Source organism: Nannobrachium achirus, assembly GCF_963921795.1.
Source record: "Nannobrachium achirus genome assembly, chromosome: 18".
Classification (NCBI taxonomy): domain Eukaryota; kingdom Metazoa; phylum Chordata; class Actinopteri; order Myctophiformes; family Myctophidae; genus Nannobrachium; species Nannobrachium achirus.
Genome location: NC_137825.1, coordinates 52222707 through 52236050, shown reverse-complemented (window position 1 = coordinate 52236050; position 13344 = coordinate 52222707). Strand labels below are relative to the sequence as shown.

Genomic DNA, 13344 nt, shown 5'->3' with positions numbered 1-13344 from the left:
AGGTGAAAAACTGTTCTATGTGAAGTGGAAGATAATTTTATTTTTTTCTTTCCCTTTGCCAAGTTAATGAAAGTTCCATTTTTAAATTGTATCCTTTTGTTTCCCAAACAAAATGTTTATGTGAATCTATTAGCACTGTGAAATTGGTAGAATTCCCTGCATTCGGGACGAATGCCATCTCCTGCTTTGTGCTGTCATGCTTTGAAGTGACACACAGCAAAGTATTAACCTGCTTGCAGCCAAGCATTAACATCTTCAATGTCTTCCATTGCCAGAATCTTTAGATTCTTACCTTTTAATGTGCACTATGTGCACGGGTCATGCACGGATGACGCACCACACGTGTGCACGCCATTCACAGCTTTCAAACAAAAAAATCCGCTTGGAAATCTGTTCAGGCATTCAAAAGATATAGGCTATAGTGCTTTCTTTAAATGTAAACAAACATGGCTGCCATGGGAGCTTCCATGGGCTGTTCTGGGGGTGACGAGTAATAAACTTTTTTGGAGCGTAACCAGTGTGCAGACTCTACTTCTTCCTTCATGATTCTGCTTGTCTAGCACCTGGGCCACGGATGTGCGTGTACTATTCTTTTCATCTGTTCTGGGGGTCAAACATGCATTTCGCGATCACGCCGAAACCGGAAGTTGGAAGTTGGAACGGCCAACTCGGGAAACTCGGGCTTGGCACAGCTATTTACAAACTCGGGAAACTCGGGGTTGGCACCATAAGCGTTAAGATCAACGATGTATGGTACGCATCATATTCTCATGTGGCTGAATTCTAATTCGTAGCTCAGTGAAAGTTGAGATTTTGAATCCATTTTATCTGAATGGATCGGGGGTTTCTCAAAGTGGGTGCCATATGACGCAAGTCCTGGGGTGCCTCCGAATACTTTGATCATATCAGCGAGACTATTAGATATTTTCAATCTGTTGAAATGGAATATTCTCTCAGGTTTTCCTCGTGACATCTCGGGGGGGCAAATATTTACATATTTGACATAAATGTAAGCTACTGTAAATTAACAACCCATGCAGGTTTTTGATAAGGGATAAAACCTAAATGTGTGTCGGGAGCCTGAGAACCACCGTGATAGATGACCCTTCCATATTATGTCTCACTGACAGAACCATTGACACAGCTCTCCAACACAGGAGATGTTGTACTCCTGTTGTCTGTCGTGAAAGGCGACCCGCCTGGCCTCGCGGAAGGCTTGCAGCGAAACACACTGGCAGGCTGACAGGAAGGTGTTTGTGTGTGTGTGTGTGTGTGTGTGTGTGTGCACGTGCGCGTGCGTGTGTTTGCCAGCGCGTGGAACCTTGGCAGCCCCATCTCTGTCTAATTACAGGGAGTGTTGGGAAGGGCAACAAATGCCCAGTGGTGGAAAAAAAGTACTCCCATTCTTTACTTGATTAAAAGTTTCAATACTGCAATACAGAAATACTCCCTTACAAGTAAAAGTTCAGAATTCAAAATGTAGTAAAAGTACGAAAGTATTGGCATCAACATGTAAAAAAAAGTACCACATGTTTCGGCTATTTTCAAATCGCCAGAGTATAAAATACGGCTAAAGTGGTTTATGTTATGATATTATAATTTATATCTGCAAAGTAACTAGTAACTAAAGTTTTCAAATAAATGTAGTGGAGTAAAAGTACAATATTTCGTTCCGAGCTGTAGTGGGGTAGAAGTAAATGAATTGGAAATTGGATATACGGTATACACAATCGCACTAGTACAAATACCTAAAAATTGTACTCAATTACGGTACTTAAGTAAATCTACTTAGTTACTTTACACCACTGAGAAAGAGAGAGGGAGAGAGAGAGAGAGAGGGAAGAAAGAGTACAAAATGGCTTTCGGACGCTGAAAACTTTCTCTGTGATGAATGGGAAAGTTGCACTTGGGTTTGTTTGGACGTCGTCCAAACACCGGGCCGTTCGTAATCCTGCCAAATGTACTACAGAGAAGCAAACAAACAACACCAAACAAGTGTGTTTTGTGTGTGTGTGTGTGTGTGTGTGTGTGTGTGTGTGTGTGTGTGTGTGAGTGTGTGTGAAAATATGGGGGACTGCCCATAAGTCTCATTAGTCCTAATTTGGTTAGGGTTAGGTTTTAGGGTTAGGTTTAGGCATAGTTTTACTGAGGTTAAGGTTAGTGTTTGGGTTGGGTAGGCATACTGTACTGTAGTTTTACTGAGGTTAGCGTTAGGTTTAGGTTTAGGTTTACTGAGGTTAGGGTTAGGGTTAGGTTCAGGCATAGTTTTACTGAAGTTAGGGTTAGGTTCAGGCATAGTTTTACTGAGGTTAGGGTTAGTGTTTGGGTTGGGTAGGCATACTGTACTGTAGTTTTACTGAGGTTAGCGTTAGGTTTAGGTTTAGGTTTACTGAGGTTAGGGTTAGGGTTAGGTTCAGGCATAGTTTTACTGAAGTTAGGGTTAGGTTCAGGCATAGTTTTACTGAGGTTAGGGTTAGGTTCAGGCATAGTTTTACTGAGGTTAGGGTTAGGTTCAGGCATAGTTTTACTGAGGTTAGGGTTAGGTTCAGGCATAGTTTTACTGAGGTTAGGGTTAGGTTCAGGCATAGTTTTACTGAAGTTAGGGTTAGGTTCAGGCATAGTTTTACTGAGGTTAGGGTTAGGTTCAGGCATAGTTTTACTGAGGTTAGGGTTAGGTTCAGGCATAGTTTTACTGAGGTTAGGGTTAGGTTCAGGCATAGTTTTACTGAGGTTAGGGTTAGGTTCAGGCATAGTTTTACTGAGGTTAGGGTTAGGTTCAGGCATAGTTTTACTGAGGTTAGGGTTAGGTTCAGGCATAGTTTTACTGAGGTTAGGGTTAGGTTCAGGCATAGTTTTACTGAGGTTAGGGTTAGGTTCAGGCATAGTTTTACTGAGGTAAGGGTTAGGTTCAGGCATAGTTTTACTGAGGTTAGAGTTAGGTTCAGGCATAGTTTTACTGAGGTTAGGGTTAGGTTTAGGTTTAGGCATAGTATTTTCATGAGGTTAACATTCACCAGATTCAGACTAATGGGAAGTAGGAACAATGAAATGTCGGAACAATGCCATGGCACCGAAAACATATGAACATTCTTTCAACATGGAAACGATTATGGCGATCATGACAAAATAACTACGATTATGTCATATAATTGCGATTCGACAATTATGCCATAACTGTGACAGGCCTGCACTCTGATCCATCCTATCCTAATAACAGGGCTCTTTATCGTCGTATGGTCTGCACTGGGGCATTCATCAAATATTCGAACATTCGGATATTCAAATATCAAAGTCTATTCGACGTTGTTCACCGAAGTCGAATATTCTTTTTTTTGTCAATGCCCCTGGTGGATGAATTTGTCAATGCTCTATACCAGGGGTTCTCAAACCTTTTCAGGCTGTGACAACCAAAATAAGCATATGTGAACTGGGCACCCCCACCCTGACAAGCACTTGTAGGTATTACATCTAATGTGACTCGGTTCCACAGATAAATATTGCGAAAATAGCAGATCTACATGCTCACAACGCGAGGCGTTGTGAGCATGTAGATCGGCTATTTTCACAACGTTCGCCTCTTGCTTACTTAATATCTGACAGTTTGGACAGTCCTGTCGAATATTCGCCTATTCGAATACTTTGAGGTCGAATAATTCGAATACTAAAAAAAATCACTATTCGTGAAGACCCTAGTCTGCACTGGCATCCGCGATCTCCCGCTGGCACCGACTGGCACCGACCCTGCCACTGGCCATGGCCAACCCCGTACCCACCGCTGGCACCAGTGGCATGTAAACATCAACTAATCACAACTCTAATCTCAACATGCAACCGTGCACTCATGAAAGGGGGGCCCCATCTGTGAGGGTACAGCAATTAGCTGCTGTCATATGGCACAGCATGAGGCAGATTTAGATTATTTGTTCATATTAGCCATCCATGGTAAACCTACCGTATACACGAACAGAGCCCGGGATCATAAAATATGGTCGTTTTTTATCCACGATAAGGACGCAATAGGATGTTGGCATTGCTGCCTTTAAGCCATTTAGACAAGGGTACGCATTATCGCGTATTATTATTTTATGCTTTGACTATTGAAAAATAGCAGATATACAAGCTCACAGCGCGGCACCGAGTGCCGCGCTGCGAGCTTGTAGATCTGCTATTTTTTGAAAAATCGTGTGCTGACATAGAATCGATGTTTCTATGTCAGCAATCTGGCTGTCAAAGAAAAGGTCCTTTTCACTTAACTGGAGCTCAGTTAGTCTGTTCTTGAGAGACTACTATGTCAGTGGTTCTCAAATGTTTTCATGGGAAGGACCCCCAAAATTATATGCATTTGGCCACGGACCCCCAAAATATTTCGTTCCAGGGACGCCCCCAGAAGCAAAATTTGAGTTACAAACGTTCGCTTTAAAAATACATATATTCAAAGATTTGCACACATTTTCATGACTTTTTCAAAAATAGCAGATCTACAAGCTTGCAGCGCGGCACTCGGTGCCGCGCTGTGAGCTTGTATATCTGCTATTTTTCAATAGTTAAAGCATTCAATAATTCTAGGCCTAAACGGGTTAAGCCTTAACGCTGTACTGTACATATCGCGCAGGCAGTCAGAACCAGCGAGTGCCGTTTTAAATGGGTGAATTGTTTTGCATTCTATCTCCTGAAAAAGTGCCCGCCCCAGACAAATAGCCTACTTTGTCTGCCAACAGAAACAGTGGTCGGTCACATCGATCAGGGAAACAAGAGCAAAAGACGCTTACCCAAAAGGACAATGGAATGAATAAAACACACACGCTGGCACGCGCACGCACACACACACACACACACACACACACACACACACACACACACACACACACACACACACACACACACACACACACACACACACACACACACACACACACACACACACACACACACACACAGACACACACACACACACACACAATTGCGACCCCACAAAGCGAGGTCGCCTCCCGGCGCACCAGAGGTACAAGCAACAAAAGAAAAAAAACACTAAGAGCATTCAACAAAGCGCCAGCATCCATTCATCAAACATGCAGAAAGAGGGAATTGTTTGTTCGTATGCATGTGCTGCCAGGGGCGTCAATTGGGTATGGCAGGGGTATGCAGCTGTCATACCCCTGGGGGGGAAATAAAAGTTACTTTTAAATATAGATCCATGAATGTCTCTTTGTCTATTTGTGCTGGTTATTATGTTGTTAAATTACAGTAAAATAACTACAAATGCAAAATGTAACAAAATGGTCACTTTAACAAGGTATTATAATTGTATTCTCCCCATCTTGACAAAATGGTATATTCCCAGGTTCCGCAGGTCAGCTGCACAGGTGCAATGCATTATTGTTAATCGTGGCACATTTACTAACATGCCAAGTTTAGCTGCACTTGAACAACCGTTCCAGGCTGCCATATCCAGCCCAAGAAACCATAGAAACCCGGGGGGGAAAAAACAGACAAAACCCGAGTCCCATCTTTGCCATACCCTAGCTTTTTGCTGAACTGACGCCACTGATGTGCTGCGCGCGCGTGCACGGACGCGCGCACAGACACGCGCGTGCGTCTCCGCCTCTTACCTTCCGTCCTCCCGTGTTCAGCTTGATGGGCTTGAGGAAAGGGTCAAAGATCATGTGGCTGGTCTCGATGTTGACGGGAGACTGCCTCTTCCCCACCGAGCACAGGTTCCAGGCCGAGTTGACCAGCCCCCAGAACGACGGCACTGGAGCGGACACAAAAGCACAAGGTGTACAACAAAAACAAGGTTAGCATCTGCACTAAAGAGATAGGGGCGCGTTATTTGGCAGCGGTGGAAAAAGCGCTCAAATGTTTTACTTGAGTAAAAGTATAGATACGGGGCGCTTGATGGAGGGGAAAGGAACTGGTTGGAATAACGTGTTCCTTCCACGCGCTACGTCCATCCTGGGGAAATCCCCCCTGTCAGGTGAAAAGAAACAACTTGGACTACTCATGCATTGAAGGAAGCATGAGGTCAGTCCGTTGTCTCCCCAGGCGAGGCAGAGGGAGAGCAGAGCCCAGGATTACATAGGCAATTGGCACTGGGTGAAAACGGGTTGCAAAATCGTGGGATAAAAATTATAGAGAAAAAACAAAAAGTATAGATACTAGGGGTGTAACGATACATTTTAATAGTGATTCGATGCATATCACGATACATGGTTGACAATACGATAAATGGACGATATTGGTTCATTCATGACGATACGATACGATTCGATTCGTTTCAATGATTTAAAATCGATATAGTAACTATTTAGCAAAGAAATTAAATCTGTGTGAAAGGTGTGGATAGTGCAGGTTTTTAAGGGAAACATGTATTATTATGGATATAAATAAGTAAACAGTGATTATCTGCCAAATACATGGACAGAGTATATTGACAAACCTGCACCTTGACATGAACACAGAGATTACGCACATTTATCGATAGACCAGTGTAACTATATGGAAAGGAAAAGTAATTAAACCCCACCTTTTAATTTTTTCTTCTTAAAAATGCTAAATACGATGGACAAGTAGGTCGATACAATCAATTCTTTGCACTGCCGATTCGATACGATACAAAATAAAATGATACGATTCGATTTTAGCTGTTTTCATTTCGATATACTTCGATTTTTTAAGTTAAAAACGATATTTCGATACAGTTACTATATCGTTACACCCCTAATAGATACTGCAACACAGAGTCTTTTCTGTTAGGGCTCGAACACACTGTCGATATTACACTACACGAGTGACTTTGTCATAATATCGTTCTGGTTTTCGCCGACAAGATTGATCACCGACAAGGGATCACACACTGCCAGATACTTCACCAGGATGCATCCCCGATACATAGCCAATATTACATTTGTTTTCATTCTAATTGTGCACTAGAGCGGGCGCTAATGATTTTCCGCCTCTCACCGCATGTGCGTGCTCGCACGCAGCACACACTCACACACACAAACACACAAACACACATAGCGTACTGCGCATCTGTCTGTGATCACATGCTGTCTGCTCTCATTTAACATTTAACAGGGATCTTCTCAGGGTGCGCAACCTCTTTCATAGGCTACTACTGATGGATGTCCAGTTTGCGACAGAGCCAAATATCAATATTGCCCAATGCCCATATATGGAGATCCCTGCTCTGAGTATCTGATATCACTGTGATGTCAACCGTTTATGCCCATATATGGAGATCCCTGCTCTGAGTATCTGACATCACTGTGATGTCACCTGTGATGTCACAGTGATGTGTCAGGGAAAACACAGTGTCAGGCGTATCAACAAAAAGGACTGGTAACAGTGGTTCCCCTGACATCACAGTGACATCAGAGCATGATGTCAGAGCGACAAACCCATAGACCGTAAAAAAGTGTACACGTCCAGACGGACGCGGACAGGCCGTGTCGTTTCTCACAGTAAACTGCGTCATACGGCCGCAATTAATGTATTTTTTTTATCTTAGTCTATTTGTTACAAATAAAAAACTATTATTATTATTATTATTTAGCAAACACAGCATGAGCTCCAACCAACTATAACTGACAAATGAATGTTGCGAAAACCAGCATGAATCTCAACCACACTATCTTAAAGATACGTATAGCTAAGATAGGACACCCATTGCGTTCTGGCACATGCAAGCAGCAAAATGGCCTCAGGCAGGCTGCATGCAAACGTAACCAGCAGTGACATTCAACATATCAGCCTAACCAAATACGATTTAGGCATTTAGCAGATGCTGTCATCCAGAGCGACTTCCAAGTGCAAGATCCAAGTAAATGGCATGAACCCGAATCGACAAACTACAAGATAAATGATCAAGACAGGGGTCCCCAACCTTTTTTGATATTTTTTTGCACGTTGTGGTGGTCTTAGTCCTGTCTTAGTCTTCTGAAATTGTTTTTGTCTAGTCTAGACTTAGTCGACTAAATATCAAAACATTTTAGTCTTAGTCTTCTGGGATTAGTCTTAGACTTTTAGTCTTCGTCTTTTAGGATACTTTTTTTAGGATAAATATAACCACATCATTCTGAACAAGTCATTGTCTTCTACTGCCTGCTACTTGTTCAAAATAAACTATACATAAAAGATGTATTTGGCTTTAATTTCATTTCAGTTAAATACCAGTGTTAATTTTTACAGCCATTAGTCTTAGACTTAGATTTAGTCTTAGCCTTAGTCTTTGGAGTAACACAAATAATAGCAAATAATAGTCTTAGTCTTCTGAAATAGTTTTAGTCTAGTCAAAATATCACAATCTTGTAGTATTTTAGTCTTAGTCGACAAAATGAACACCGTAGAGTATCCTACATTTTCCTTTGTTTCTTCTCTATTCTTTTGACTATAATACTGGAAATCATTTCACTGCTTTGTTCCTTCTTCATAAAAGGCACCAGCTGGTGCAAGGAACATCTCGTTCTCTCCCCAAATCCCTGCTAATGTCTGGAACATGATATTCCTCTTCACCTGCCAGTTCGAGTTTGGCTTTAAAATGCACATTTCGAACCCATTTGTAACAACAACATAACGTTGGCTTGTGCAGGTGAGATTTAGAAACCTGGCAGTCAACCGCCATTATCTATGGGAAACCTCTGCTGTGTTAATGACATAGTTCAATGTTGAAATGTATTCCCCTTTAAGTTCATCAGTTGTCATTCTACCCTGACGGATTGAGTTGAGCATTGAGCATGTTGAATATGTCTCACTGTCAAGCAAGTTTCGTGAACCATTCCTTGTCGTCGTTCCTGACATGTGCTGCCGGCAGTGACATTTTTCTCTGAAAGAAATCTGTGCAGTTCACAACTCAAACTCAAACTATAGCCAGCGATATTCTCCCTGGACAGCCATCTGACTTTCAGTCAGTGGTGTAAAGTAACTCATTTATTTCGCTACAATTATTTCTATATTTTTATTTCTACTCCACTCAGAGCAAAGGGAAATATTGTACTTTTACTACAATTATTTGCTAACTTCAGTTACTACTGTAGTTACTTTTTTTTTTTTTTTTTTACAGTAACCACTTCATCTATATACTGCAGACAGAGTACACGTAGGCCATTTGAAAATAGCCAATACTTATCAATACATTGCAGTATTGATACTTTTAGTAAAAAATATATGAGTAATCTTTCCACCACAATGCACTTGTATTCTCTTATATTCTAACCCTAACCTCAATAAAACTATGCCTAAACCTAACCTTAACCCTAACCCTCAGTAAAACTATGCCTAAACCTAACCTTAACCTCAGTAAAACTATGCCTAAACCTAACCTTAACCTTAACCCTAACCCTATAACCTCAGCCTAAACCTAACCTTAACCTCAGTCTAAACCTAACCTTAACCTCAGTAAAACTATGCCTAAACCTAACCTTAACCTCAGTAAAACTATGCTTAAACATATCCCTAACCTCAGTAACCCTAACACTAAACCTAACCCTAACTCCAACCCCAACCACCGTCGGACCAATGACACGTCGGACCATTGAGATTTTGCCCAAAAAGGAGGGATATGAGGAAAGAGGAGTAAAATGAGTACAGCGCAATCAGCCAACGCGTACAGTAAGGCTGACAGGACCGGATGCCACAGAGTGTTGATTGTCAGGACTGCGGGAATGATAGGCATCTCAGACAGGCATATTATTATGTCAGACTTGGCTACCCGAGGGGACAACACTCATTTCTCAGGATGGGGAAAGCGTGCCATCAGGGGCGTCACAAGGGGGGGGGGGGGAGTGGGACTGAGTTACTAGGGCCCAAGGTGAAGGGGGGGCCCTAGTAACTTTAGCTATTGAAAAATAGCAGCTATACAAGCTCACAGCGCGGCAGCGAGTGCCGCGCTGCGAGTGCCGCGCTGCGAGCTTATAGATCTGCTATTTTTTTTAAAGTTGTGAGAATATGTGCAACTCTTTGAATATATGTATTTTTTAAGTGAACATTTGTAACTAAAATTTTGCTTCTGGGGGGTCCCTTGAACTAGATATTTTGAGATGGAGGGTCCGTGGCCAAATACATATCATCTTCGGGGTTCTTGACATGAAAACGTTTGAGCACCACTGACATGGAAACATAGGTTTCTTGCATACATTTTCACCGACTTTTAAAAAATAGCAGATCTACAAGCTTGCAGCTGTGAGCTTGTATATCTGCTGTTTTTCAATAGTTAAAGCATTCATGGGGGGCCCGCAGTGAATCCTTGTACCCAGGGCCCAGAATTTGGTGTGACACCCCTGCATGCCATATCACTCTTCACTCCAGCAGAGTATAGCAGGCGGCTCCGCTACAATATTGGTTATAGCCTAAAGGAACTCGATATTACGCATTTATTGATGAGTCACTGGAACCGTGCCGAGTTAATTCTATCTTAAGAGCTATCCAGCCGGCCTGGAGGAAATATGAAAATATGTAAATGTGTGATGGATCACGAACGAGACGGTAGAGAAAATTAGTTCGCAGCTAAAGATGTGACGATTCCTGCCTAGGGGCAGGGCTGTATTAACCATTGGGCCGGTGGGGCCGTTGCCAGGGGCCCTTGGCTCTCAGGGGCCCTTGGGGGAACTGGCCTGCGTGGTCAATGACAATTTGCAAAAATTAAATGTATATTTTAAGCTAAAATCAAATGTGTGGGCCCCTCCTCTGTTGTCTACCGGTTGCTTTCTTGGTCCACAGATGATCATCATGGCTTAAAGGTGATACACCATGCATTTAAAAAGTATTTATGTCATATTGTTTATGTCCCAAAAACGTTTTTCAAAAGGTTTGAGGCTAAATTACCTCCTGAATAGAGAGCCTCTCATTTTTGAATGGCTCTCAGAGCATTTTCCAGCTGCAGTACCACCTTTGGCCTGAACTGCGCCCCCCCCCCCCAAAAAAAAAATTTAAAAAAAAAAATTTAAAAAAAAAAAAAAAAAATTTTGGGGGGTGGGGGCCCCTAAAAAAAAATCGGCCAGGGGCCCTCGCGGGGGTTAATCCGTCCATGCCTAGGGGAGTTGTTTGCGTTGCGATGCCAGGAAAAAAAGCTGTACAGTGCAGACAAAAGGAAAAAAAGGTACTGATAAATAATTAAAAGAACTGCACCTACAAAAGGGCAAGCTGTTCTTACAAAGCAGAGGGAACGCTATCAAAATGAAATGCTAGATTAAATATTTCTGAAGCCAATGTTTGTGCTTTGTGCTCTTGCACTTACAAGCAGAGGAAAAAATATCCAAATGAAATACTAAGATTACATTAATGGTGACTTTAACAACGGCGAGATTCAAACTAATATAATTATCTGACTTACCATTAACATTCTACCAAGTGATCGTTTCTTTAAAAAGTTATTGTTTACTAGAGCAGTGGTTCTCAACCTTTTCAGGCCGCGACCCCCCAAATAATTATATTTTAACTGGGGACCCCCCACCCTGACGAGCACTGAGTTGAGAGGCATTACATTTTGTATAAAATGGTTCTATTGTGAAAGTAGCAGATCTACATTCTTGCAAAGCGTTGTGAGAATGTAGATCGTCTACTTTCACCTTCGCCTCTAATCTTTGACAATTCGGCCAAAGTTTAATTTGTCATTTTAGAGGTATTAAAAAGTCCTTAAATTGTCCCTTTAGAAATGTGCAGATACCCTCTACACACTTAAACTGTACAGTATGTTGGTGTGTTTACTGTTGAGTGAGAAAACAATGTTGCACATTAAGTTAATCATCTGGGGACCCCCCTGGGAGTCCCGACCCACAGGTTGAGAACCAGTATACCGGAGGGCCTGGACTGAAAGGGTTGTTTGGTTGTATGGACTTTACGTTGTATATTTCTGCCAATTAGCGCTGCCCTAATTTCCTCTCTGTGTGTGGTTACATAATCATGAGGTCAATCCATGCGGATAGTCTGGAAGAGGTGAATAGGAGCTGTGGACTGGGGGAGGGGCACGTGTCTAGCTCGCCTACTGTAGATAATATATTTAAAAAGAGCAATGCCAGTGGTGGAAAAGGTACTCACCAGTGTTGTTTTTGACAGCAAATTTAGATTTAGTTTTAGTCATGAATGAATGAATGAATGAATGAATGAATGAATGAATATTTGATTTCCGTGTCTGGACAACATTTGACCCATCCCATATGGGATTATCAGACACATCAAATACATACTATACATGTAAACAAAACAGACATTCCAGTGTGAATTCCACCAACAGCTAAATATAAAGAATACAGTATCTCACAGAAGTGAGTACCTTACAGAAGTGAGTACCTTACAGAAGTGAGTACACCCCTCCCATCTCTGCAAACACTCAAACGTCTGCAGAGATGACATGACATGCCCCTAAAATATATATTTAAAAACCCCACTTTTTGACATCTGTCATTTAAGGTGACTTGATTGACATCAAGAAGGACCTGTCATCTCCCTTCATGGCTTCTAAAGTAGGCAAATTGGGGGGCAATGCTTTGTTTTCGTAGCTTTACAAAGAACCTGAAAACCTACCACTTCCATACAGAATGGAATGAAGACTTTCCCCCCCACTATTTCCCATTCCATGTGTGTGTAATGCCAGTGTTGCATTTCCAAAGCCCCCTAACGTACATATATTTTGGGGTGGGTAGATCACGTTGAGCTGGTCATTCTAAAAGTAGCTCTCAAGTCAAAAAAGTGTGGGCACCCCTGTCCTAGACGGACTACACTTTGGCCGGAACTATCAAACCGGATTCAGTTAACTTTTAACCCAAAATATTCCCCTGCATTAAGGACATACTTTTAGGGCCTAAACCCCTGGATGTGGCGTAGTTTTGCTTTTGGGAAATTTGTTTCAGTCCAACTCGTATATCGACTGGCAAGACTACACTAGGCTACTCAAGCATTTTAACAGGTATTGGGGAAACAAAACAAAGCGACGCCGCTTATTCTGCTTGTGGTTTCCGCCTAGAACGGATCAACGGCCCGTTGACACGACTAACATCTCAGGATTTGTGAGGAATAAAGTACTGTGGAGAAAGGACAAGCTCAGGCCTCACAGGCAGCCTTGTATTTGTACTTAACTGCTTGCAGAGTTGTTGTATGTCTGACAAAGTGTGTCAGACCAGCACGAGCCGTGTAAGAACATGTTCTCACACTCCGACCAGCCACTATGGTACCACAGTGGTTCTCAACCTGTGGGTTGGGACCATAGAGTATATATATAATAGAGAGCGGACCAGCCCCGCCCCCAGCTATCATTTCAATGCAAGTGCTCAGTGGCGTTTTGAAGCATGCGGAAGTAGCTGAATTCCAGTGCATTGTGGGTGAATCCAGGTGCATTCTGGGGGAAATTGG

General features: G+C 42.3%; 1 protein-coding gene across 1 annotated transcript in view; it reads right to left on the bottom strand.

Annotated features, from left to right (window-relative positions):
- ca10a (carbonic anhydrase Xa) overlaps positions 1-13344 on the bottom strand; it is a gene marked incomplete at both ends in the record, with an annotated part of 391283 nt that overhangs the window by 225953 nt on the left and 151986 nt on the right. Inside the window, one exon of the mRNA XM_080747747.1 lies at positions 5610-5752. Coding sequence (XP_080603873.1) covers positions 5610-5752 — 143 coding nt within the window. The remainder of the gene's footprint in view (positions 1-5609; positions 5753-13344) is intronic.